The sequence below is a fragment of the Triticum dicoccoides genome, chromosome 5A, assembly GCF_002162155.2.
Source record: "Triticum dicoccoides isolate Atlit2015 ecotype Zavitan chromosome 5A, WEW_v2.0, whole genome shotgun sequence".
Taxonomy (NCBI): Eukaryota; Viridiplantae; Streptophyta; class Magnoliopsida; order Poales; family Poaceae; genus Triticum; species Triticum dicoccoides.
This window is the reverse complement of record NC_041388.1, coordinates 271,702,754-271,730,112: the sequence shown is the minus strand read 5'-3', so window position 1 is coordinate 271,730,112 and position 27,359 is coordinate 271,702,754. Positions and strand designations below refer to the sequence as shown.

Here is a 27,359-nt window from a genome sequence, read left to right as displayed (position 1 = left end):
GCCCCTCCGTCAGCCGGTGATGTACGAGGAGGTCGAGGTTGTACCATTCGTGCCATGATAAAATGGTTTAATTGTTTTAGAAGATAGGTTTCTGTTTACTACTCTTTTTTATAGATAAAAGGCATCGACCAAGCCAGAGATGGGGCTTGAGCCTAACCCGACTTTTAATTAACAAAGCCATCAACCGGCCAGGATTACAAGCATGCCCACGGGCAAAGAGAAAGAAGTACAATGCGATAAGACACAAAGACATTGGACATCATCAAACTAAGCCTCAAACGCTACGAACAACGAAGATACTCAGTGGATACAGGAGCCGAAGATGTCGAGGTCCTCCTCTGTGAATGCTACATCAGGAACATGAACACGCCAGCTCGAAGGAGAGAGCGCCCGACACCAATGGGTCATGTCATCGCCAAGCACCTACAGTCCCCGGCACGACACATCTACCACACCATCCTCGAAGAAGGTCACTACCTTCTCGCCTAGATCAAAGGCGCCGCACCGTCACAGGATGGGATGGATGTCGCCGAAAAGTGGTCACATAGAGAGGGCTAGCACATCCCCGCCGAGCCATCGGAGACTCTACTTGAGCAGAACATCGCCGCAGCACACATCCAGCCACCAAAGGAGGGGAAGCTTCACACTAGGACGAAGAGGGCCTCGGCACCGCCGCCACCTACCACCCAAAAGCGCCCACTGCCCACAAGGATCCCAAAGTGGCGTCTTCAAGAAGAGAACGGCGCCACCGCCCAACAGAGTTAGGGCTTTCTTCCCAAAGACCGATGGGAGGGGGGAGTGGGGGAAGCCAGACCAAACCTACGCCTCCAGGGAGGGAAACAGCACCCTCGGGCGTCGCTGTTGTGGCCGGCCATGGTCGGCCAGGGATTTCTCCCAACCATAGCTCCCCACCACCACCAGCACCCCCTGCCCGAGAACCGGTAACCCAGGGAAGCATGGCCAGGCCAGGAGGGAACGCACGCCAAGCAAGGGAGAGAGGGGAGGCGCCAGATCTAGAGCCGCCGGCAGCCAAAGCAGCCACGACGCGCCGCCCACATCCACCGAGCTCCAGCCCCCCGCGCGGCCACGGGCATCGGGACCAATGCCCGCACCGCCGCTCGCCGCAGAGCCGGGGGTACTCTTAAATTTGAGGATGCAATTTTAAGAGGTCCCGAGAGCATATGCTCCCGGATGAACAGTAAATTAAAAAAATGAAAACAAAAAAAATTCTGAAACTTTTTGTAGATGTTTATGTTAGTGTCGCAAGCATGCTTGAAAACTTTCATGTGAAATAGAGCAGCAGTGTTTCGTTTGTGAAAAAAAATTAGGATGACATTTGGTCTTCAATTGTTTATTTATTTTTGCACAGGCCAAAATGCTTAACCTTTTTGTCTCAAAATTTACAGGTAGTATTTGGATGTGACTAAGATTACATAAAATTTGTGTCTTGATTTTTTTCACATTCGAAAAGTTATTTTTGGGCCCGGGAGCGAAATTGAATTTCCGGTTTCAGATACCCAATATCCGAGTGTATTGGTGCCATCCAAAGATGACAATCAGAGATGGTCTAAGGTCTCTGAAGTGTGATGCAGATATGCTGGCTTTGAGTAATGCATCAAGTATTGCAGGAATCTCGTGCTTTATGTGGATCGTGTTGAGAGCCAGAGGTGGGATGGTGTCCTTGGTGATTTACCAAAAACTTTGTCAATGCAGAGGAGGAACCTGCTTGTTTTCCTGTTATTCGTGCCCGTACACGGCTAGTTTTCGCAGGAACAGTTGCTGCATTTTTTGGTGGAGCAGGCTAGGTATGCTGATCTCTTACTGTACTAGATATTGGTGCTTCATGCATGGTCAATCTTGTATTATGCTGTACCAGATATTGGTGCCTAATGCATGGTCAATCAAGTAGTTGCAAGATTATTCAGTAATGTTTCAAGTCTCCGATTTGCCAGGTATCCGTCTTGTTTTTCAAATCAGTTCAGACGAACACAGTTGTACAGAGAGCATGCTGTGTGATTCCAAAATTTACATTGCACTTCAGAACACAGTGCACGTCAGTCAAGTATGAACCACCCACAAAGATAGCAAACTCGATTATCGAATATATAAGGAAAGGGGCGACATGAAGTTCATTCCCTTTCATCAAGTGGGTAAGGTAGGCAAACCACTTAAGCTTTGCCTGCATTTCGGCTTAAATTCAGTTTCCACCTTGACATGGGAATTGCGAGCAATTACGGTAGAAAATAGCTACATCGTCTTGCACCGAGAAAGAAGTTCCTAATCCATCTGGTCATGCAGGCAGTAGGCCAGTGAGCATTGCACTCCCACGGCAAAATTCGGTGTTTTGATCATTTTCTGAAAGTTAGTCGAAATTTGATTCTAGTTTGTAAATTTTTTGAGATCTGACTCTTTTTTCTATCATCGTACTGTCTAGCGGTAAGGTATAACCACCTATCGCCAGGGGTCTTGACGGTAGGACTTAACTGCGCCGTTACAACTATTTAACGTGAAAAATACCCTACCGCCAGAGCGCCTGGCGGTAGGTTGTGCAACCCTATCGTCAAAGGGCTTGGCGGTAGACATGCAGCCACATCCCGTGTCACAGCTAGCTACTTTTCTAATTTTTGTATGTGCACAGTAGGATAAATGGACGGGTCACTACATACATGCATGCTACACAACAATAATAATAAAAACAAAAGGACAAAAACACACAGAAGGATGCACTTTTGCAGATGGATGATGGATACATACATGCTAGTTAAGCCTAGTGCGTTGTGAGAGAAGAATAGAAGGAGATGCATGCAACCCCTTTTTAATGTTTCAAAAACAGTGGCTACCGCCAAGCACTTTGATGGTAAGGTAACATAGCCTACTGCCAAGGTTGTTGGCGGTAGGGTATTTTTTATTTTAGACGAAAGTGACGGTGTTGTTAAGTCTTACCATCGGAGTGACAGTAGGCCTACCGTCATCGACCCCGACGGTAGCAAAAGGGTCAGATCTTTTTTCTTTTTTACAAACTAGGGTTAAATCTCGACTAACTTTCAGAAAAGTGTCAAAACATGAAATTTTGCCCCATCTCGCAACTCTTCTGAATTTCTGAACTGGGACCTGCTCTGAACATGCACGTTACCATGATGCTCTGAACTTGCCCGGAACCAAGACTACAAGCGTGCAGCTGGCCACCGGAAACCACGGCCACTAACACGCAGCAGCAGCAGCAGCAGGTGGGCAGTGTGCCGTTGCGAAAGCTAGACGATGAACAGTAGAACACAGGGAATTTTTTTTGCTGCGTACAACTGCTGCATATTTTCTGTTTCTTCTCTGTTTATCTTGCGGTTACAGCTGAAAAGAGAGATGCAGGAAACTGTGCGAGCTACGCGGCGCCGCCATCCGAACGCCACTCGTTCCACTTCAGACATGAGCCGGCTCACGCTGCACAGCCGGTTTATTCTACTGGGAATTATGCTAAATAAACCTGCGGGTGCGACGAGATTAAGTCTAGCATTTCACCCCCCTAACCTCGTTGTACCTCCATGACGCCAAAGCTTGCGCCTCGTCTCTGACGAGTTGGACTCTGTCCGTTGACATCAGTTTTCCGTTTGCACAAAATCGCTCTGAAGATGACTTCAAATGAAAATGTGCACTACATGAAAGTTGTGCGCCCCACCGAGATGAACAATTATACTTTTTGGATCACACAATCCACGATACAGTAGTATGCAATATTAGGAGCCAAAACACGACGCTAATCGCCTAATAACTTGTCTGAGATAAGGCGCGAGTATTTTCATCCCGGAGATGACCTCAAATGAAGAAATATCTTTCAATAAGCTGATACACATGTGTGTAACAAGGCAAAAGGAGAATCGGACACCTCTCAAATGATTCCATCATTTCAAGCAATTAGACATACTAAGAGAGAGAAAAAACATACTAAGCAATGACCTTTTTTGGCCACTCCAAAAAGACCAACTTTACCAAGCAATTAAGCATGCATGAGTGCAGCACATTTTAATTGGACTGCTGATCGCTTTAGAGGTTAGGAACCTTCTCCATATCTCCCTTTAATGATTTCCTAATATTGAAGGCAAAATTCACGTGTGTGCGGAATAATGCTCACATGATTTGATTTGCATAGGTTCCTAGTGGGTGGGTGACTATATGCCTAAACAGTCAACCCCAATACAAGACCAAACAAGGCCTTCGTTTCACTTCTTATCATTGTGCCTTCCGAGATTTGGAACGAGAGGAATGCTAGAGTTTTCACAAATTTGCATCTTTGCCTACGATTTGTATTTGATAACATCAAGAGAGAGAGAGAGAGAGAGAGAGAGAGAGAGAGAGAGAGAGAGAGAGGGGATAGGTTGTGGTGTATCGCCGGGACGAAACACTTAGGCTTCATTTGGATTTCGGGGGAGCTATTCCCAGGGAGCAAGCGCCTCGGGTGAAATTAGCTTGTGCAAACTTGAACCAACGTGGAAAATCTAGATCGCCCTTTGGCTCTCGGGGCTCAGGGGTAACTGGGGATTGGGGAAGGCCGCAACGCTCGAGGGAGGAAGGAGCGGGCGGCGGCGCTCTCGATCGCCGTTAGTGAGTCGCGGGAGCGAGCGAGACGGGGATTTCCTCCACGACCCGTGGAGGCCTGGAAATCTCGATCGGGGAAGGGACGTGGAAAGTGCTAGGGTCGCTCCCCTTTGTGGGTCACCAAATGCGGAGGTACGCTCCCCCGGATCGATTTGGCCCTCAGCCAAGGAAAGGAGGGGGATCCCGGTAGGATCCCTGGTTACCAAATGAGCCTTTAGGGGCCATCATTCCGGGAGAGTTAGTCCATTAGAGATTTCGGCTTGGGCCTTGTACATGTCTTTCTCCTAGCTTAATTAATGAAAAGGCAATGCTTTTGCCTTGTTTCAGAAAAAAAAATACTACTACTAGCTTTGACCTAACAATATCTACTACATTTTGCTCGAAAAAAGTCTTAAATTTAAGCAGTACATGTCTCTTGAGATAGTTTTATAGTAGTAATACAAATGATAATGAAAATGATGATGATGATGATGATAATAATAATAATAATAATAATAATATGATGTAGGAAGATTTAAAAAAATGAGCTATGAAGAGTCTTCTTTTTGCGGGGGGCTATGAAGAGTCAAAGGGGCATAAATTCATATGCTGGTTGCAGGGGGCTGGTAACTTCCTATTGCATCATATGGATGATGGATCTACCGACCATGTAACACTATATGTATTATACTTCCTCCGTTCATAAATATAAGATATTTTGAATATTTCAATATAGATTACGCACGGACTAAAATGAATGAGTAAACAAATAGACTAAAACGGAGGGAGTATTATTCTCTACTCTTTAATTTAATTTGTAGTAGGTAATTCACCTGCTGCCTTCCATAAGAAAAAACATCAACCTCAGGTGTTATGGCATCTTTACGAAAAAGTACTTCCTTGAGAATATCATCCTTTTTCCTTACTAATATAAAAGATGATGAGCAGTCAACATCACATGGTAGCTAAGCTCAGACCTGTGTCACTCGTGCGGTTACACTTACTTTTTACCAGTCAGGAACAGAGAAATCCTTAACGGATGAGCCACGATATGGGACGTCATATCATGGGATGTTACCAACTCGGATGTGTGTCCAACTCACGTCTCTCCACCCGCATCCATATATTGGAGGTGCCGGCCAACCCTAACCGCTACGAAGAACAGATTACATCTACTCTGCCTCCACGTGCACTGCCCACCATCATTCCACTCCCTGTTGTTTTCACCGGCGACCCCACCCAGTCCACGGCGTGCATGGTTGACGGAAGAGCATGCCTCCGAAACCCGTTTGTCGAGATCCTGTACGGGAGATTGGGTTTTCGAGGAGCGTCTCCTACGCAACTGTTCACCGCTGTTTGTCTACTTCATCTACATTGTCATCGCCTTCGCCATCACTATGAGTCAGCAATCCAAAGCCGACCGACTCGCCTGTTGGAACTGAGGATCGACGAACGATCAAACAAGAACACGAAGAGACGAAATTTTGCCGGGCAACAAACGCCCTCCCCCGGCGACGAACGCCGAGGCCTTTTTCTCTCTAGTATTCAACTCGGCTCATACCACGTCAGGCTACAAACTGGAGGCGCACACACGCACACCACACACGCACACGCACACATACGTACGCCTAACGTGGTTTACTCTATCATACTCCCCCTAAACCACGATCTTGCCGTCGCCGGAGTTGTTGCAGCTCTCATTATTGTCGTCGTCACGGCCGTAACCCAGTCCGCGGACCCGATCCGGCGCACCGACGCCGGTAGCACCGCCACGGACCCGACGTGGCGCACTAACATCGGTTGCACCGTGCTCCGTCACGACCCCAGCGACATACGCCGAGCTCCTTCTCCACCGGCGACACACGCCCGACGCGCCTGACCCTCATGAACAGTAAATTATGTATTCTTTAATTTAATTTATACTAGTATGTATAATTCACCAACTATCTTCCGTAAAAGAAACCATTGATCTGATAATCTCAGGTGTTATATATGGCATCTTCATGGAAAAGTACTTTCCTACTAAGAGCACCTTCTGATGGGAATACCATCCTTTTTTCCTACTAACATAAGAGATGATGAGCAGTCAGCATCATATGGTAGCTAAGCTTTATCGTCGCCTGATCGAGAAAAGGCGACGACGCCCTTTTACTTAGCCGTGTCGCCCTTTTTTGCTTTCACAGGCTCAAGTCCAAGTGTTCTCACTCACCAAAACCTGAAGCAGTGTACGTACGTGCCCTAGACAACGGTGCTTCAGTTTCAACTCAAAGTCCAGCAGAGAGTTGGTGGGAAAGATGCTGCAATCTAATCATGTTTTTCCTTTCTTTCTTTCAAGCACCACATTGCCACCACAAATAATTCATCTGTGCAAATATGCTATAAATACCCACGCCCCAGCAAGCTAGCTCAAGGCAACACACGCACGCTCAATAGTCTGCACTGCACACGCACACACAGTCGGGTGCGATCGAGAGCATGGCTGCTGGCATGAATGCTAGTGCTCTGTGCTTCGTCCTGCTAGTCGTCATGGCGGCCGGCGGGGCGTCGGCGCAGCTGTCGACGGGGTTCTACTCGAGCTCGTGCCCGGGCGCGCTGGGCGCAGTCGCGTCGGTGGTGCAGTCGGCCGTGGCGAAGGAGCCGCGCATGGGCGCGTCCATCCTCCGCCTCTTCTTCCACGACTGCTTCGTCCAGGGCTGCGACGGGTCGCTGCTCCTCGACGACACGCCGAGCTTCCAGGGGGAGAAGACGGCGATGCCCAACAACGGGTCGGTGCGAGGGTTCGAGGTCATCGACGCCATCAAGGTGGCCGTCGAGAATATCTGCCCGGGCGTCGTCTCCTGCGCCGACGTGCTCGCCATCGCCGCCAGGGACAGCGTCGTCGCCGTACGTATAGGAGCCTGCCTACTCCGACTCCCCATGCATACGTTAACGTACTTTTTAGTTCGTTAGATTATACTGTATACGTGCAACGAACGACATGCATGCTGAAACTGTGAGCATGCATGTGTAGCTGGGCGGGCCGAACTGGGCAGTGAAGGTCGGGCGGAGGGACTCGACGACGGCGAGCTTCAGCGGCGCCAACAACAACATCCCCCCGCCGACGTCGGGGCTCGCCAACCTCACGTCGCTCTTCGCGGCGCAGGGACTCTCCCAGAAGGACATGGTCGCGCTCTCCGGTGCGTACCTCCACCCATCGCTCAAAGCAATACATAATTGTTATTATTTTTGCGTAGAATAATTATTTTATTGCCATTGCATTACAACCAACTAGTCCCAAGTACTCGTCAATTTATTGACTGGTGGATGATCACTGGTGCTTAAGAATGCAGTGGGAGTATGTACCTAATCTTTCGCCAAATAAAGAGAGGGAATGTAGCACTGATGTACAGTAATTAACAAGAAGGATGGCGACAAGAATCGATTCCCATGTGGGAGAATATGAACCGTTTCACACTCTGCTTCTACTAGCTTTACTAGCTAGCTAGCTACACTGCACGATACAGCTGTAGCAGGCATGATCGCCAGCCGAACTGATAGCTAAGTTTTGACTTGAAAGCCTGGACATTGTTAATTTACTGGTGACGAGTTCAATCATCGGTGATTATTGAAATTTGAAAGTAATTACTCGTACTACCAATTAGAAGTAGTTTCCATTACTTTTTAGGCCGACGAAAAAAACTGGCATTGGCATGTGGTTGCCGGCATGGGTTTCTAGAAGAACCTCTTAGTTGTATTGCATGTTGCATGTCACAGATCTGAGGCCAGTATTCTAGCAGCCAGGCCACTTAACTTTTTCAGTGAAATGGCTGGCTCTGGCTTTAGTTGAAAGATGCCTCCCATCACATATTCACGTGTCATTGCACTTAATATTATTAAAGAAAAGATAAAGCTAGCGGTATATCTCGGCTAGTGCTTTATCTATAGAACGGGGCGAGAGCCCATTTTAAGAGAAGAATAAAGCCGGCATCCCATATATCCAACTTGATTATAAATTAATGACAACCACACATGCATATGATTCCTTCTACTCTGTTCCATCACCGACTCAAATTCCCTTTTCTTTCTTCCATTATTTTTAGAGAATATACACACTTAGTTGCAAAGTAAGTGATAATTGAGTAAAAGTGCCAAAACGTTCCTTTGGGGAAAAAGGGCCCAAACGTTCCCTTTATTTTAAAAGGGGAAACTGAAGTATCCCTCATCACAAATTCTGTTTTCTCTGATTACATGGATGTACCTACGCAGGATCTCACACCATAGGCCAAGCTCGCTGCACGAACTTCCGAGCACACATCTACAACGAGACTGACATCGACAGCGGCTTCGCCGGGACCCGCCAATCGGGGTGCCCTCCTAACTCCGGCTCCGGCGACAACAACCTAGCACCGCTGGACCTCCAGACCCCGATCGCCTTTGAGAACAACTACTACAAGAACCTGGTTGCCAAGAAGGGGCTCCTGCACTCCGACCAGGAGCTCTTCAACGGTGGGGCCACTGACCCCCTGGTCCAGTACTATGCCAGCAGCCAGAGCGCTTTCTTCGCAGACTTCGTGGCAGGCATGATCAAGATGGGAGATATCTCGCCGCTCATAGGGAACAATGGAGAGATCAGGAAGAACTGCAGGAAGAGTAACTAAAATAACTATTACGATCAAGGTGATACAACGTATGTATTGAGAGATCCACGTTTTGTTGAAAGTTTGTGGTTCCACCTCGTTTTTTTTATTTTTTGTGCTTCCACAATTGTGAAATTAATATGTACTCAGTGATACGTCCGTTCATTGAATAATTCGACAATATATGAACCGTTTGTGTCATTGTGTGTTGCATCATTTCTACATTTCACATGTAGTACTTACGAGAGAATAGATGATTGGAAGACAAGTCATATAAAGCTCTTTCTCCCGACGTCACCAGCAAGCTCGTGATTCGCCTCCCCTCAGCTTACCGCTCCGGCGACCAGTGACGGGGAGGGGAATCCTGGTGCCTCCGTTTCAGTTAGTAGTCTAGGTTAGGTTTTTGTAGTCCTTGCAGGTGTGGCGCTCGGCGGATGTCAACGATTCTTCTTCGAGTTTATCATCTAGGCTCGGATCCTTCTCGAGTTGGCGTAGCCGATGGAGCTCCGTCGTAGATTCATATGGTCTCCTTGGGGTGGTGAGGTTAGGGTTTCTCGTCATGTGACGAGATTTGGTGTTAGTTGCTTCAAATATATGCAAGGGTTTAACGGTGATCACTATGGCTTCAGGGCGCTTGTACTTAGGGGCACATCCACGAAGACTTTCCGGCTGTCGTCGAAAAGGTCAAGTCTGCTCCGATTACGGAGCAGCCACAACGGTTTGTCGGTGACTCGTCTTGACGGCAGTAGTGCTTGTTCGGTGGTCTCAAAATCTTGATGTAATTTTTATTATGTTCGAGCTGGTAAACTTTTGTATTAGGTTGATGCTTCTCACAATAAGAAAAGGCATTAAAATAAGGGCATATAACCATAGATGGAACAAGTTAACCTAACGTACCGTAAAAAAGCGGAATTGAACGGTCTAAAATCCTAGCTAGAGTCTAGCAGTGGGAGGGTGCGTCCCATCCGTGTGTCGTGAGTGCAGCATGTCCTACTTTTTTTTTTCCTTTTATGCTTTTGAGGGATGCAGCAAGTCCAACATCCTAGCTACTCCGACACGAGGTTACATATATGGTCATCAGTTATCTACTCAATGCCGGTTAGTTACGCTAAAGGCAACGTCGATGTCGATGATGCGCAGGTGCAGGTGCAGGTGCTTTTCTCAATTAGCCACCAAACGATGATTTGATTGCGACGAACTAACAATATTTGTCGGCCACAGTCAAGAAATGTATGCATGTTTATGCATGTTCTTTGTCCTCGGATAGCTTACCACCCATATGCGCCAAGTGGTAATATATGTACATATTTATATAATACATATTTCTAACGGCCGGGGTTGCTTTTTCCACGATGACCGCTGTCGGCCTGGGTATGTTGACACTTACCTATGTACCAGAAAGATTACATAGCAGATTAAGCTTTGGAGCAAATCGTGCCTGACATGAACGTGCAGAACAGCGAAGGGATTAGAACTGCATGCGTAACATTAAAGGGAACATTAGCATTAACATCAACATCAACGTGGCTGCAACTGTAGCATTTCTATTTAAACGACGCGAAGTCGCGTAAGGAATCGGCAATGTTTCTCGTCGGCTCAGGGTTGCAGTCGGCGTTGATAGTTTCATGCTACGTGATATTTTCCTCTTCAATAGATACTATGTTATGAACAACAGAATGACAAAGTCGATATGTCCGAGTGCTTAAGGAGACAGACTTGAAATCTGTTGGGCTACGCCCGCGCAGGTTCGATCCCTGCTGTCGACGAATTTTTTTTCCCTTTGCGCTCCCCCCCTTTTCTCCAGTCAAATACCAGCAAAAGAGGTCATTTGTGCTGTTATATTTTTTTATACATATAGTTATATTAAATTTCTTTAGTTTTTAAACAACGTCCGGCCTTCCATTTTCTTCGACAAACGGGCTGGTGCTAAAGATATCGGTTCTGTAGTTAACTCGCTCTCACGACCTTGACTCGCCAACTTCTTCGGTACTTAATGTTGCTTTCCTGTCTTTCAATTTCTATTCATCTGATGTGTTGAAGCTTGGGAAGAAGCTTTGGAATTGACACCTTACTTTTTTTCATATATGGTTTTAACAGATAAACTATGTTACACTATTTTATGCAATCAAACAACAGGAAGAAAATTGCACTATAAGTCTTATGAAACAACAGATTATTCGCCGTAACCAAAACATTTGTGCCTCCACATCAGAAGCAATTAGTGATGGCTAAAGAAAGAGATTTTCAATATATGTGAATCAGGAAAGATACACGTTGTACGAAGAATTGAATTCTCTGGTTACCAGAAGCGCACCGTTGCATTGTGCATGCTTGCATATGGCACGACCGTTGATTCGTAGGACAAGTACGTCCGGATGTTTCAGAGCGCATGCATAGACGCCAAGATTAGATTTGTGACTGCGGTGGTCGAGGTGTTTGGACCTCTGTACTTGAGAGAACCACTGTCACAGACAATGCAAAGGTCCACTCTCGAAAGTAGAGGTTGCCCAGGTATGCTTGAATCTATTGATTGCATGCACCGGAGATGGAAGATCAGCCCATATGCTTCATGAGGTCAATATCAGGACCATGTTAACAAACATACCATCATTTTTTTAAGCAAGTTGCATCACAAGATCTTTGAACTTGACATATTTTCTTTGGCATGCCTGGGTCTCACAGTGATATCTGAAGGAAATATGTAAAGTTATTATTTATTTCCTTATTTCATGATAAATATTTATTATTCATGCTAGAATTGTATTAACCGGAAACATAATACATGTGTGAATACATAGACAAACAGAGTGTCACTAGTATGCCTCTACTTGACTAGCTCGTTGATCAAAGATGATTATGTTTCCTAACCATAGACATGAGTTGTCATTTGATTAATGGGATCACATCATTAGGTGAATGATCTGATTGACATGACCCATTCCATTAGCTTAGCACCCGATCGTTTAGTATGTTGCTGTTGCTTTCTTCATGACTTATACATGTTTCTATGACTATGAGATTATGCAACTCCGTTTGCCGGAGGAACACTTTGTGTGCTACCAAACGTCACAACGTAACTGGGTGATTATAAAGGAGCTCTACAGGTGTCTCCAAAGGTACATGTTGGGTTGGCGTATTTCGAGATTAGGATTTGTCACTCCGATTGTCGGAGAGGTATCTCTGGGCCCTCTCGGTAATGCACATCACTTAAGCCTTGCAAGCATTGCAACTAATGAGTTAGTTGCGGGATGATGTATTACAGAACGAGTAAAGAGACTTGCCGGTAACGAGATTGAACTAGGTATTGGATACCGACGATCGAATCTCGGGTAAGTAACATACCGATGACAAAGGGAACAACGTATGTTGTTATGCGGTCTGACCGATAAAGATCTTCGTAGAATATGTAGGATCCAATATGGGCATCCAGGTCCCGCTATTGGTTATTGACCGGAGACGTGTCTCGGTCATGTCTACATTGTTCTCGAACCCGTAGGGTCCGCACGCTTAAGGTTTCGATGACAGTTATATTATGAGTTTATGAGTTTTGATGTACCGAAGGAGTTCGGAGTCCCGGATGAGATCGGGGACATGACGAGGAGCCTCGAAATGGTCGAGACGTAAAGATCGATATATTGGACGACTATATTCGGACATCGGAAAGGTTCCGAGTGATTCGGGTATTTTTCGGAGTACCGGGTAGTTACGGGAGAAGCAATGGGCCTTGATGGGCTTTAGTGGGAAGAGGAAAAAGGGCCAAGGGGCTGCCGCGCCCCCCCTCCCCTCTAGTCCGAATTGGACTAGGGAAAAGGGGGCCGGCCACCTTTCCTTCTCCTCTACTTCCTTTTCCCTTCCTCCCCTCTTGGTGGACTCCTACTAGGACTTGGAGTCCTAGTAGGAATCCACATCCTGGCCGCACCAAGCCTTGGCCGGCCTCCTCCTCCTCCGTCCTTTATATACTGAGGCAAGGGGCACCCCATCGACACACAAGTTGATCTTCGTGATCGTTCCTTAGCCGTGTGCGGTGCCCCCCTCCACCATATTCCACCTCGGTCATATTGTAGCGGTGCTTAGGCGAAGCCCTGCGACAGTAGTACATCAAGATCGTCACCACGCCGTCGTGCTGACGGAACTCTTCCCCGACACTTTGCTGGATCGGAGTCCGGGGATCGTCATCGAGCTGAACGTGTGCTAGAACTCGGAGGTGCCGTAGTTTCGATGCTTAATCGGTCGGGCCGTGGAGACGTACAACTACATCAACCAAGTTAACGCTTCCGTTGTCGATCTACAAGGGTACGTAGATCACACTCTCCCCCTCTCGTTGCTATGCATCACCATGATCTTGCGTGTGTGTAGGAATTTTTTTGAAATTACTACGAAACCCAACAGTGGCATCCGAGCCTAGGTTTTATATGTTGATGTTATATGCACGAGTAGAACACAAGTGAGTTGTGGGCGATATAAGTCATACTGCTTACCAGCATGTCATACTTTGGTTCGGCGGTATTGTTGGATGAAGCGGCCCGGACCGACATTACGCGTACGCTTACGCGAGACCGGTTCTCCCGACGTGCTTTGCACATAGGTGGCTTGCGGGTGACAGTTTCTCCAACTTTAGTTGAACCAAGTGTGGCTATGCCCGGTCCTTGCGAAGGTTAAAACAACACCAACTTGACAAACTATCATTGTGGTTTTGATGCGTTGATAATATTGGTTCTTGCTTAAGCCCGTAGCAGCCACGTAAAACATGCAACAACAAAGTAGAGGACGTCTAACTTGTTTTTGCAGGGCATGTTGTGATGTGATATGGTCAAGACGTGATGAGATATAAGTTGTTGTATGAGATGATCATGTTTTGTTGAAGTTATCAGCAACTGGCAAAATCCTTATGGTTGTCTCTCTATTTCATAAGATGCAAGCGTCCAATAATTGCTTTACTTTATCGCTATGCGATAGCAATAGTTGCAAGAGCAATTGTTGGCGAGACGACCACGTGACGACATATTGATATAGATCAAGATGATGGAGATCATGGTGTCATGCCGGTGACGATATAGATCATGACAGTACTTTGGAGATGGAGATCAAAGAAGCAAGATGATGATGGCCATATCATGTCACATATTTTGATTGCATATGATGTTTATCTTTTATACATCTTATTTTTGCTTAGTTTGACGGTAGCATTTTAAGATGATCTCTCACTAATTATCAAGAAGTGTTCTCCCTGAGTATGCAACGTTGCGAAAATTCTTCGTGCTGAGACACCACGTGATAATCGGGTGTGATAGGCTCTACGTTCAAATACAACGGGTGCAAAACAGTTGCACGCGCAGAATACTCAGGTTATACTTGACGAGCCAAGCATATACAGATATGGTCTCAGAACACGGAGACCGAAAGGTCGAGCGTGAATCATATAGCAGATATGATCAACATAGCGATGTTCACCAATGAAACTACTCCATCTCACGTGATGATCGGACATGGTTTAGTTGATTTGGATCACGTAATCACTTAGAGGATTAGAGGGATGTCTATCTAAGTGGGAGTTCTTAAGTAATATGATTAATTGAACTTAAATTTATCATGAACTTAGTCCTGGTAGTATTTTGCAAATTATGTTGTAGATCAATAGCTCCCGTTGTTGCTTCCCTGTGTTTATTTTGATATGTTCCTAGAGAAAATTGTGTTGAAAGATGTTAGTAGCAATGATGCGGATTGGATCCGTGATCTGAGGTTTATCCTCATTGCTGCACAGAAGAATTATGTCCTTGATGCACCGCTAGGTGACAGACCTATTGCAGGAGCAGATGCAGACGTTATGAACCTTTGGCTAGCTCAATATGATGACTACTTGATAGTTTAGTGCATCATGCTTAATGGCTTAGAATCGGGACTTCAAAGACGTTTTGAACGTCATGGAGCATATGAGATGTTCCAGGAGTTGAAGTTAATATTTCAAGCAAATACCCGAGTTGAGAGATATGAAGTCTCCAACAAGTTCTATAGCTAAAAGATGGAGGAGAATCGCTCAACTAGTGAGCATGTGCCCAGATTGTCTAAGTACTACAATCGTTTGAATCAAGTGGGAGTTAATCTTCCAGATAAGATAGTGATTGACGGAATTCTCTAGTCACCATCACCAAGTTAGTAGAACTTCGTGATGAACTATGATATGCAAGGGATAACGGAAACGATTCCCAAGCTCTTCGTAATGCGGAAATTGACGAAGGTAGAAATCGAGAAAAACATCAAGTGTTGATGGTAGACAAGACCACTAGTTTTAAGAAAAGGGCAGAGGGAAGAAGGGGAACTTCAAGAAGAATAGCAAGCAAGTTGATGCTCAAGTGAAGAAGCCCAAGTCTGGTCCTAAGCCTGAGACTAAGTGCTTCTACTGCAAAAGGACTGGTCACTGGAAGTGGAACTACCCCAAGTGATTGGCGGATAAGAAGGATGGCAAAGTGGACATAAGTATATTTGATATACATGTTATTGATGTGTACTTTACTAGTGTTTATAGCAACCCCTCAGTATTTGATACTAGTTCAGTTGCTAAGATTAGTAACTCGAAACAGGAGTTGCAGAATAAACAGAGACTAGTTAAGGGTGAAGTGATGATGTGTGTTGGAAGTAGTTCCAAGATTGATATGATCATCATCGCACACTCCCCTATACTTTTGGGATTAGTGTTGAACCTAAATAAGTGTTATTTGGTTTTTGCGTTGAGCATGAATATGATTTGATCATGTTTATTGCAATACGGTTATTCATTAAAGTCAGAGAATAATTGTTGTTCTGTTTACATGAATAAAACCTTCGATGGTCATACACCCAATGAAACAAGCTCATTGGATCTCGATCGTAGTGATACACATATTCATAATATTGAAACCAAAAGATGCAAATTTAAGAATGATAGTGCAACTTATTTGTGGCACTGCTGTTTAGGTCATATTGGTGTAAAGCGCATGAAGAAAATCCATGCTGATGGGCTTTTGGAATCACTTGATTATGAATCACTTGATGCTTGCGAACCATGCCTTATGGGCAAGATGACTAGAATGCCGTTCTCTGGAACAATGAAGCAAGCAACAGATTTGTTGGAAATCATACATACTGATGTATGTGGTCCAATGAATATTAAGGCTTGCAGCAGGTATCATTATTTTCTGACCTTCACAGATGATTTGAGCAGATATGGGGATATCTACTTGATGAAACATAAGTCTGAAACATTTGAACAGTTCAAAGAATTTCAGAGTGAAGTGGAAAATCATCGTGACAAGAAAATAAAAGTTTCTACGATATGATCGCAGAGGTAAAATATTTGAGTTACGAGTTTGGCCTTCAATTAAAATAATGTGAAATAGTTTCACTACTCACGCCACCTGGAACACCATAGTGTAATGGTGTGTCCGAACGTCATAACCGTACTTTATTAGATATAGTGCGATCTATGCTGTCTCTTACCGATCTACCACTATCGTTTTGGGGTTATGCATTAGAGACAGTTGCATTCACGTTAAATAGGGCACCATCTAAATCCGTTGAGACGACACCGTGTGAACTATGGTTTGGCAAGAAACCTAAGCTGTCGTTTCTTAAAATTTGGAGTTGCGATGCTTATGTGAAAAAGTTTCATCTCGATAAGCTCAAACTCAAATCAGAGAAATATGTCTTCATAGGATACCCAAAGGAGACAGTTGGGTACACCTTCTATCACAGATCCGAAGGCAAGGCATTCGTTGCTAAGAATGGATCCTTTCTAGAGAAGGAGTTTCTCTCGAAAGAAGTGAGTGGGAGGAAAGTAGAACTTGATAAGGTAATTGTACCTTCTCCCTTATTGGAAAGTAGTTCATCACAGAAATATGTTCCTGTGACTACTACACCAATTAATGAGGAAGCTAATGATGATGATCATGTAACTTCAGATCAAGTTACTACCGAATCTCGTAGGTAAACCAGAGTGAGATCCACACCAGAATGGTACGGTAATCTTGTTCTGGAAGTTATGTTACTAGACCATGACGAACCTACGAACTATGAGGAAGCGATGATGAGCCCAGATTCCGCAAAATGGCTTGAGGCCATGAAATCTGAGATGGGATCCATGTATGAGAACAAAGTATGGACTTTGGTTGACTTGCCCGATGATCGCCAAGGCATAGAAAATAAATGGATCTTCAAGAGGAAGACGGACGCTGATAGTAGTGTTACTATCTACAAAGCTAGAATTGTCGCAAAATGTTTTCGACAAGTTCAAGGTGTTGACTACGATGAGAGTTTCTCACTCGTATCTATGCTTAAATCTGTCCGAATCATGTTAGCAATTGCCGCATTTTATGAAATCTGGCAAATGGATAACAAAACTGCAATTCTTAATGGATTTCTTAAAGAAGAGTTGTATATGATGCAACCAGAAGTTTTTGTCAATCCTAAAGGTGTTAACAAAATGTGCAAACTCCAGCGATCCATCTATGGACTGGTGTAAGCATCTCAGAGTTGGAATATACACTTTGATAATATGATCAAAGCATATAGTTTTATACAGACTTGCGGTGAAGCCTGTATTTACAAGAAAGTGAGTGGGAGCACTACAACATTTCTGATAAGTATATGTGAATGACATATTGTTGATCAAAAATAATGTAGAATTATTCTGCAAAGCATAAAGGAGTGTTTGAAAGGAGTTTTTCAAAGAAAGACCTCGGTGAAGTTGCTTACATATTGAGCATCAAGATCTATAGAGATAGATCAAGACGCTTGATAAGTTTTTTTCAATAAATACATACCTTGACAAGATTTTGAAGTAGTTCAAAATGGAACAGTCAAAGAAAGAGTTTCTTGCCTATGTTACAAAGTGTGAAATTGAGTAAGACTCAAAGCCCGACCACGACAGAAGATAGAAAGAGAATGAATGTCATTCCCTATGCCTTAGTCATAGGTTCTATAAAGTATGCCATGCTGTATACCAGATCTATTGTATGCCCTACCACTGAGTTTGGCAAGGGAGTACGATAGTGATCTAGGAGTAGATCACTGGACAGTGGTCAAAATTATCCTTAGTGGAATAAGGATATGTTTCTCGATTATGGAAGCGAAAAAAGGTTCGTCGTAAAGGGTTACGCCGATGCAAGTTTTGACACTAATCTAGATGACTCTAAGTCTCGGTCTAGATACATATTGAAAGTGGGAGCAATTAGCTAGAGTAGCTCCATGCAGAGCATTGTTGACATAGAAATTTGCAAAATACATGCGGATCTGAATGTGGCAGACCCGTTGACTAAGATTCTCTCACAAGCAAAACATGATCACACCTTAGTACTCTTTGGGTGTTAATCACATTGCGATGTGAACTAGATTACTGAATCTAGTAAACCCTTTGGGTGTTGGTCACATGGCGATGTGAACTATGGGTGTTAATCACATGATGATGTGAACTATCGATGTTAATCACATGGTGATGTGATCTAGATTATTGACTGTAGTGCAAGTGGGAGACTGAAGGAAATATGCCCTAGAGGCAATAATAAAGTTATTATTTATTTCCTTATTTCATGATAAATGTTTATTATTCATGCTAGAATTGTATTAACCGGAAACATAATACATGTGTGAATACATAGACAAACAGAGTGTCACTAGTATGCCTCTACTTGACTAGCTCGTTGATCAAAGATGGTTATGTTTCCTAACCATAGACATGAGTTGTCTTTTGATTAATGGGATCACATCATTAGGTGAATGATCTGATTGACATGACCCATTCCATTAGCTTAGCACCCGATCGTTTAGTATGTTGCTATTGCTTTCTTCATGACTTATACATGTTCCTATGACTATGAGATTATGCAACTCCCGTTTGCCGGAGGAACACTTTGTGTGCTACCAAACGTCACAACGTAACTGGGTGATTATAAAGGAGCTCTACAGGTGTCTCCAAAGGTACATGTTGGGTTGGCGTATTTCGAGATTAGGATTTGTCACTCCGATTGTTGGAGAGGTATCTCTGGGCCCTCTCGGTAATGCACATCACTTAAGCCTTGCAAGCATTGCAACTAATGAGTTAGTTGCGGGATGATGTATTACAGAACGAGTAAAGAGACTTGCCGGTAACGAGATTGAACTAGGTATTGGATACCGACGATCGAATCTCAGGCAAGTAACATACCGATGACAAAGGGAACAACGTATGATGTTATGCGGTCTGACCGATAAAGATCTTCGTAGAATATGTAGGATCCAATATGGGCATCCAGGTCCCGCTATTGGTTATTTACCGGAGACGTGTCTCGGTCATGTCTACATTGTTCTCGAACCTGTAGGGTCCGCACGCTTAAGGTTTCGATGACAGTTATATTATGAGTTTATGAGTTTTGATGTACCGAAGGAGTTCGGAGTCCCGGATGAGATCGGGGACATGACGAGGAGCCTCGAAATGGTCGAGACGTAAAGATCGATATATTGGACGACTATATTCGGACATCGGAAAGGTTCCGAGTGATTCGGGTATTTTTCGGAGTACCGGGTAGTTACGGGAGAAGCAATGGGCCTTGATGGGCTTTAGTGGGAAGAGGAAAAAGGGCCAAGGGGCTGCCGCGCCCCCCCTCCCCTCTAGTCCGAATTGGACTAGGGAAAAGGGGGCCGGCCACCTTTCCTTCTCCTCTACTTCCTTTTCCCTTCCTCCCCTCTTGGTGGACTCCTACTAGGACTTGGAGTCCTAGTAGGAATCCACATCCTGGCCGCACCAAGCCTTGGCCGGCCTCCTCCTCCTCCGTCCTTTATATACTGAGGCAAGGGGCACCCCATGGACACACAAGTTGATCTTCGTGATCGTTCCTTAGCCGTGTGCGGTGCCCCCCTCCACCATATTCCACCTCGGTCATATTGTAGCGGTGCTTAGGCGAAGCCCTGCGACAGTAGTACATCAAGATCGTCACCACGCCGTCGTGCTGACGGAACTCTTCCCCGACACTTTGCTGGATCGGAGTCCGGGGATCGTCATCGAGTTGAACGTGTGCTAGAACTCGGAGGTGCCGTAGTTTCGGTGCTTGATCGGTCGGACCGTGGAGACGTACGACTACATCAACCAAGTTAACACTTCCGTTGTCGATCTACAAGGGTACGTAGATCACACTCTCCCCCTCTCGTTGCTATGCATCACCATGATCTTGCGTTTGCGTAGGAAATTTTTTGAAATTACTACGAAACCCAACAATATCAACGTGCTGCAGCGGTCTCAATTATTTGGTAGGTTAACCGAAGGAAAAGCTTTTTCGTGCAACTATACCATCAATGTTCATGAGCTACTATCTCGTTGATGGTATATATCCTTCCTTGGCAACCTTCGTTAAGACTATCTCTGATCTATTTAGTCAGAAAATAGCTCATTTTGTCCAAAGACAAGAATGAGCTAAAAAAGGATGTGAAGAAGGCATTTAGAGTGATCCAAGCCTTCTTTGCAGTTGTTTGAGGACCTACAAAAACATGGGATCCGAAGATCTTGTTGGAGGTGATGAATGTTGTGTCCCCCTGCATAACATGATCATGGAAGATGAGAGTGAAGATCATGTCGGAGGTTTGGAATTTGAGAACATAGATGGTCCTATCTAACTTTCACATTAGAATCGTACCACATTTAAGGAGTTTGTCAAAATGGATCAACAAATTTGACATAGAGTAACTCGGGAGTACCTCAAGGAAGATCCGATTAAGCACATGTGGCTACTTAAATAGGAGAACTAAAACATATGTGCGAGTTAAACTTAAATTTGAACTATTTTATTTCAAAACTTAAACTTAGTTGGATTGTAATATTACATTTGAACTAGCATCACATTTGAATATTTTCACTCTTTGAATATTTTATGCTATTATTTTGAAAAAAATTCACAAATACAAAAAAATTGTATATCTTTCATGGATAGAAGAGTATAACAAATTACAAGGTCTCCGACACTAGATCAAAATGGAGTCGAGAGAGAGAGAGAGAGAGAGAGGCTAGGGTTACAAACTACCACATGCGGACTACTCGCTAATGATGTTGGCCAGGCCAAAAACACCTGCTTGCACCCATAATCGAACTTCATCCTTGATGAACTGTAAGAGGTGGCTCAAGGAGGGCCGTAGAGCATCGAAGACGCACCCAAGAGATTCCATGCTGTCAAAAGAAAGAGGGAAGAGAATCCTTTGCAGCAAGTGATGGAAGATGACGTGGCCAGAGCATCAAAGCCACCACTTGAGGAAGAAGGCGTCTGGGTGGGACGGAGCAATAGTAGAGCCACACCACGCAAGAACTTCATGCCAAAGCTGGCGAGAGAAGGAGCATCCAACGAGGAGGTGTTGCATGCTCTTCTTTTCTTAGTCGAGAGAAGATAACTATCAGCGTGAGGATTGACGCGCGAGTCTTTCCGTACCATGACACAATTATTTTGAATGTTGCGGACTTAAAAAAACAGAGAGAAATATTCGAGTCAAATCTGAATTAGTCCATACGTAAATATTGCGTCTCTTTTAAGGATTTGCGTTGGAGATGCCCTGAATGGCCCTCCAAAAAAAATGCCCTCAATGGCGCTAGCGGGCAAACGTTCGTTCTAAACGCCCATGTTCTGGATTTGGGTGCTGCTCCAGCCTCCAGAGACCAAAGTCGGAGTAGGCGCTAGATAGAAGACCTGCACGAACTCATACCGTCTACGCAATCTTCTGGAAAAAAAACGAAAACGAAACGTCGGCGCAACGGACAACGGACTTCGACTCGGAGACAGCAATCACGCTGTAGTTTCAAGACGAACTTCTTTCTTAAAATCGAGCAGGAGCAATCGCCGAACCACGCCCGCTGCCTCAGTCCGACCACGGCCCGCTCCTCGATTTCGCAAGGTGAGCTTTTCGTTCCCCTTCCCCTCACTTCTTGATCCCCAATCTGGTGAGATCACGCGCGCGGTAGTTCCCCTCCCCTGTCTCGATTTCTCCCCTGATCCGCCGCCCCCTCCCGTCGCTTTCCTTCCGTCGATTTGTGTTCGATCGCTTCCGTCGAGCGAATCATCGCCTTGGTTTTTGCGATTTCAGGATTTGGGTGCTGCTCCAGAGACAAAATTGTTGGCCCCTCAATTTTTTTTCTGTTGTTTCCGGAGAGTAAAATCGATTGGGTTGCTATAAGCAGCATGTGATGATTCGCTTTTATGGCAGGTGAACATGCGCACGATGGGTTTGGGATTGGGAGCGCCGTTCTTCCTCCTCGTCCTCCTCTTGCTGGCCGCTGGCACTGGAGCTGTGCCGCAGGACAAGAGGGTTCGCAGGAATTATGGTATATACTCGGTGCTTCCTCCTCTTACAGTACTTCCTTGCTAGTCGCTACTGTACCTAAGAAGTAATCTAAATGCTACGCAAATTTTCTGGAAAAACTGACAAGCTTGACACAAAGTTTCAAGACCGAATTCAATTCACAGCTCCACAAACAAAAAGGACTAATCTGACTGTGAAATAGTTCAAATTTGAGGTGAATAATAATATATGTTTTGCAGTATTGCACTATTGAGTTTGTATCTACAGTCTGATTGTTTTTCTTTATCTATTTACCGAGTTTCGCAATGAAATTTCAGGGCATTGTAGATGCATCTTATATCAATGTTGTTGAAAAAAATTCAGGTCTTTTTGTGACTATTAGATGTAGTTTTAAGAGGAGAAAGAACTGGATATTTTCTCTCTCTTAACGGCCTTCCTGTGCTGCTAAATCTTATTCAAGTTCATCTTCATAAAATTAGTACCTCCAATATGCAAATTGGAGAACAAATTCTAGTTTTTCTGCAATGAAAATATCGTCTTTTGATGTATATCTTGGTCCAGTTATAGTATTGGAATACATAACATTGTATGTGCAGCTGATGTATTTGGTTTAAATTGGAATTGAAGTTGAAGTTTACGATGTCATGTTGCTATCTTCTTATGACTTGGGCGTCGATTATTTTGTCACACCGTCCATCTGTTGGCATCAAGCCGGTTAGATTGTGTCAACATGACCTGAATATCATTTTATTTTTCTTTCTGATTTCTGAATAGCGCGTGTCTGTATAAGATGGATTACCATTTTTGACATATAGATAGATTCAGGATAACCAACTTCCTTGTTTTAACACCATTAACTTCTGGAATATGGAATATGTGTTTTACTGTTTTGTATGCTTTATACGACAATTAGTTCATGTCCCTAGTTCAAGGCCTAGCTGGGGAATTCACGTGCACAAAGATTCTCTTCCTTGTGTTTGCCATTGTTCTTAATTGGTGATACTATCTGCATTATTTGGTCTCAGTTCTTCTCGATCTCAATACAATCGAGATCCGCCCAAATGACAAGGAGGAAATTGCCTCTAGCAAAATTCCTGTCTCTGGTGAGAGTGGCAGCACAGTATGCTCAACTTGTGAGAATTTGACAAATAAAGCTGTCAGTTATCTTAGTGATAAACAAACACAAGATGAGATCATGGAGATTCTTCATGGTGCCTGTTCTCAGACATTCTCCTTAGAACAGAAGGTACACCACTTTTATATTGCTTCACCAAATGCTACATGCTCAAAAGATACCCCTTGAACAGCAGTAGGGTATGACCTGTTGTTTGCATGAACTCTTTCTATCTCTGCAGTGCCTTGAGATGGTGGACTCGTATGCAACTCTTCTCTTCGCCAAGATCACTGAAATCAAGCCAGACGAGTTCTGCAAACAGTATGGCCTCTGTAGGGACGTATCTTTTCTGTCTGTTGCGAAAAGTGAAAGCACTTGCACATTTTGCCGCCACCTCGTTGATGAAGTTCTCTCGAAAATGAGAGATCCTGACGCTCAGGTAACTAATCTGCTTCATTGACATAAGGGATAAGTATATTTTTCGTCCCTCAACTTTTTTGATAGTATAGAAATGGTCCCTCAACTGTAAAACCAGTAAATCTTAGTCCCTCAATATTCAAAACCGGATAAGTTTAGTCCCTCAACTTTTAATACCGGATAAGTTTAGTCCCTTCGGGTGGTTTTCCGCCGACGTGAAGTGGTTTTGACTCTGTGCGGTGGCTATCGGCCATGACGCCACCCCTTCCGGCCGAAGCAGCGCCCAACACACGGTCATTCTCCTGTACAAAGGTAGCCTCGTACTAGCTCGCTCGTGTATAAAGCAAGCTCTCCCTGATGCGCTTCTGGCTTAGGTCGTTGATTTTTTTTCCCGTTTTCTTCTCATTCAGTTAGCAGGGCACGAGCTCACTATTTTCTGTCGAGGCCGTGTGAGTCGAGTCCGGCAGCTGCATCCATGTCGTTCCATGTCGCTGCAAGTGTCTAGCAGCACGTCAAGTTGTTTGCTGCACAAACTACTCAAGTGCTGATGTTCACATCAGAGTGCACCTGAGCGTGTGAGTTGAGAGCTAACACTGGCCGGTGCTTTTGGCCCGAGAGGAATCAGCTTAGATCAATTAACGTGCATACGTAAGCTAGTTGTCTGCACAAAACCACCAAAAACAACACGCGGGACTAAACTTATCCGGTTTTAAAAGTAGAGGGACTAAGTTTTGTTGGTTTTGAAGTTAAGGGATCATTTCTCTACTTTCAAAAGAATTGAGGGACGAAAAATATACTTTTCCCTTGACATAATCGGTGTCCTGACCTGATCTTTTCCGTCTCTTAACATTTGCCTTGTGATATCTGTAGTTTGAGATACTTCAACTTCTCATCAAGGAGTGCAACAAGGTTAAAGGTCATGTGCAGGAGGTAAGCTTTTTTTCACTTATATATATGGTCTATGACTCCCTAGATTTTCTCTACGCTATCGTGCAATTTGTCGGATTCTGTGCATCAAGGAGCCATTGTCTGCTCCTTGATCGTGTGCAATAATGACATGGTTTGTTGCTCTCTATCGGCAGTGCAAGAGAATGGTTCTGGAATACGTTCCCCTCATCCTGGTCAACGGTGAGAAGCTCCTCGAGAAGAAGGATGTATGCACTCTTATGCAAGCCTGTGACGCCAGCAAAACGAGAGCCGGTGGATCGTTCTTCGATGGGGAACTGAGGAGCGATGCTTGATGACAGAAACACACATCACTTGTAGGGATGGTGGAAACAGGGTGATGAGGTGATTGTTGTACATATAAGTTGGCTCTGTTCTTTGAAACGTCCTTATACTAGCATTAGGGAGAGGTACGAAGAGATTGCGCAACACTCTGTCAAGTTATTGTGTATGAGCTCGTGCTACTACTACTATCTATAAAAAACAATGAAGGTCATACCTTCTGTTGATTGAATTTTAATTTACATCCAGAGGTCTGAAAGAAGTTAGATATGGTAAGTTACGGATGCTCTCCTTGCAAAGATCGGCTGCTAGCAGTGAAATTTTTAAACAGAAGGATTTGCAGCATTTTTCATCCGAACCTTGACGACAGGATTGGCCGTAGTTCCACATTCGTCATGTGAGATAAATCTTTACAATTACTAGTAAGTAGATTGGGTACTTATTTGCACGATCTAGCATGTTGCGAGAGCCCGGTTGTCACGCTTGGACGGGAATTCTTCGTATGGACATTGAAATCCTCTTGGGTAGGGTGTATTTAGTTCGAGGGACAAGCGGGTGATTATGGGCGCCCCCACGAGCCAAAGTAGCCCTACGATAAACGGAAGAGATAACCTAGCAACCAAATACACTCGAAGTGACACATTTGAGGTGATAGGTTTGTCTATCCGAAACACGGATATCCCTGCCTCAATAAAATGATAACCCAACAACCAAACACACCTAAGTGACACATTTGAGGTGACATGTTGACCGCAGCGGAAATCTCTATTTGGATTGGTAGAGAAGCGTTTCAAAACTTGCATGATAACAGAAAAAGGGAATGTCAACTAGATACAGAACAAAAAACTTGGCAATATACATAGTTTGACTATTTGATAGAAAATTTGGCAATATGTATATGGTAAAGAGCCTACATCAATTTTCCGTACATGACTATTTCATATAAAAAATTGGCAATATGTGTATGGTAAACAGCCTACATCAATTTTCTGCACATGACTATTTCATAGTTTGACTTAAACTAGCACAATATGTGTATGGTAAACAGCCTACATCAATTTTCTGCACATGACTATTTCATAGTTGCAACGGGAAAATTGATGTTTTGTGCAAGCATAATGTCTCACAGCACCGGATTCACTATGATGAACATGCTGCAACGCAACATCCTTCTACAAAATGAATATAAAAAAATATGATGCAATTTAGCCTTGTTAATATTTTCTTTGTTGGGCATAATCTTCTGATTTCATTTAAGTATAATCCTTCATTTAATTACTATGAGGTTCTCACCTGTTTTAGCCGGGAAGCAAATCCTTTCTTTTCTAATTTAGCATCCCCAACACATTGAAGCCTATAGATCCTTTCTTTTAATTATCCTACCTTTTTTTACCTCAAGTCCTTTCTTTAATTAGCCTCATCTATTTGAATATTCTACTTATTAAGACCACAATATTTCTTTTAATTATTTTATCGGTTTACTCATAATCCTTTCTTTAATTAGCCACATCTATTTAAATATTTTATTTAAGCCCACAAGCCTTCCTTTAATTAGCTATTCGCTTAATTAGCTCGCCCTAAACACGAGGACTGCCACTTGTATATTTAGAACGAGTTGGGATTAGCTCGCCCTAAACACGAGGACTGCCATTTGTATATTTAGCGCGAGTTGGGATTAGTAAATGTGAATGGTGCATAGGTCATTAGTTGTCACGTCAAAGATCCAGACAGGAGGTCATGTGTTCAATTCCAATAATGTTGATTTATTTTGACCCAATTATTTTTCGCGGTCTCTTTGAAAGCCCATAAAAGGCACATCAACATATAAGTACCTGGCCCAGGCCGCTTAGCATGTGTACGAGCCAAACGAAAAGGACTAAACCAAACCAAGAATACCTATTCACTTTAATAGTAGGTATATAGATATAGATATAGATACAGATAGATATAGATATAGTTTGTTTTTGTCGACATTCAAATCCATCTAATGATGATCTTCTTATTATTCTACTGCCTCGGCTTACCATGCCCAATTTGTGGGGATGACCTTATCAATGCTTAAGTCGGTGACTGGGAGACTTAAGCCCCTCCCTAGGGCAAGTTCTGTGTGTGCTTGATCATCCAAAATATAGTTT

The 27,359-nt window shown here is 44.0% G+C and overlaps 2 protein-coding genes and 1 non-coding gene across 3 annotated transcripts; all 3 read left to right on the top strand.

The window, feature by feature from the left end:
• Window positions 1–6,969: 6,969 nt before the first annotated feature.
• Window positions 6,970–9,383, top strand: LOC119300961 (peroxidase 4-like). Its single transcript, XM_037577862.1, has 3 exons — window positions 6,970–7,449; window positions 7,577–7,742; window positions 8,812–9,383. Exons 1-3 carry the CDS (start codon window positions 7,042–7,044, stop codon window positions 9,201–9,203), a joined length of 966 nt encoding a protein of 321 aa, XP_037433759.1. The 5' UTR covers window positions 6,970–7,041; the 3' UTR covers window positions 9,204–9,383.
• A 1,483-nt stretch (window positions 9,384–10,866) lies between these two features.
• On the top strand, window positions 10,867–10,948 carry TRNAS-UGA. Its single transcript has one exon. It is a non-coding gene; the product is annotated as a tRNA-Ser (tRNA).
• A 10,827-nt stretch (window positions 10,949–21,775) lies between these two features.
• On the top strand, window positions 21,776–25,470 carry LOC119300960 (prosaposin-like). Its single transcript, XM_037577861.1, has 6 exons — window positions 21,776–22,061; window positions 22,371–22,488; window positions 23,492–23,712; window positions 23,822–24,019; window positions 24,868–24,927; window positions 25,080–25,470. Exons 2-6 carry the CDS (start codon window positions 22,377–22,379, stop codon window positions 25,236–25,238), a joined length of 750 nt encoding a protein of 249 aa, XP_037433758.1. The 5' UTR covers window positions 21,776–22,061; window positions 22,371–22,376; the 3' UTR covers window positions 25,239–25,470.
• Window positions 25,471–27,359: the final 1,889 nt, after the last annotated feature.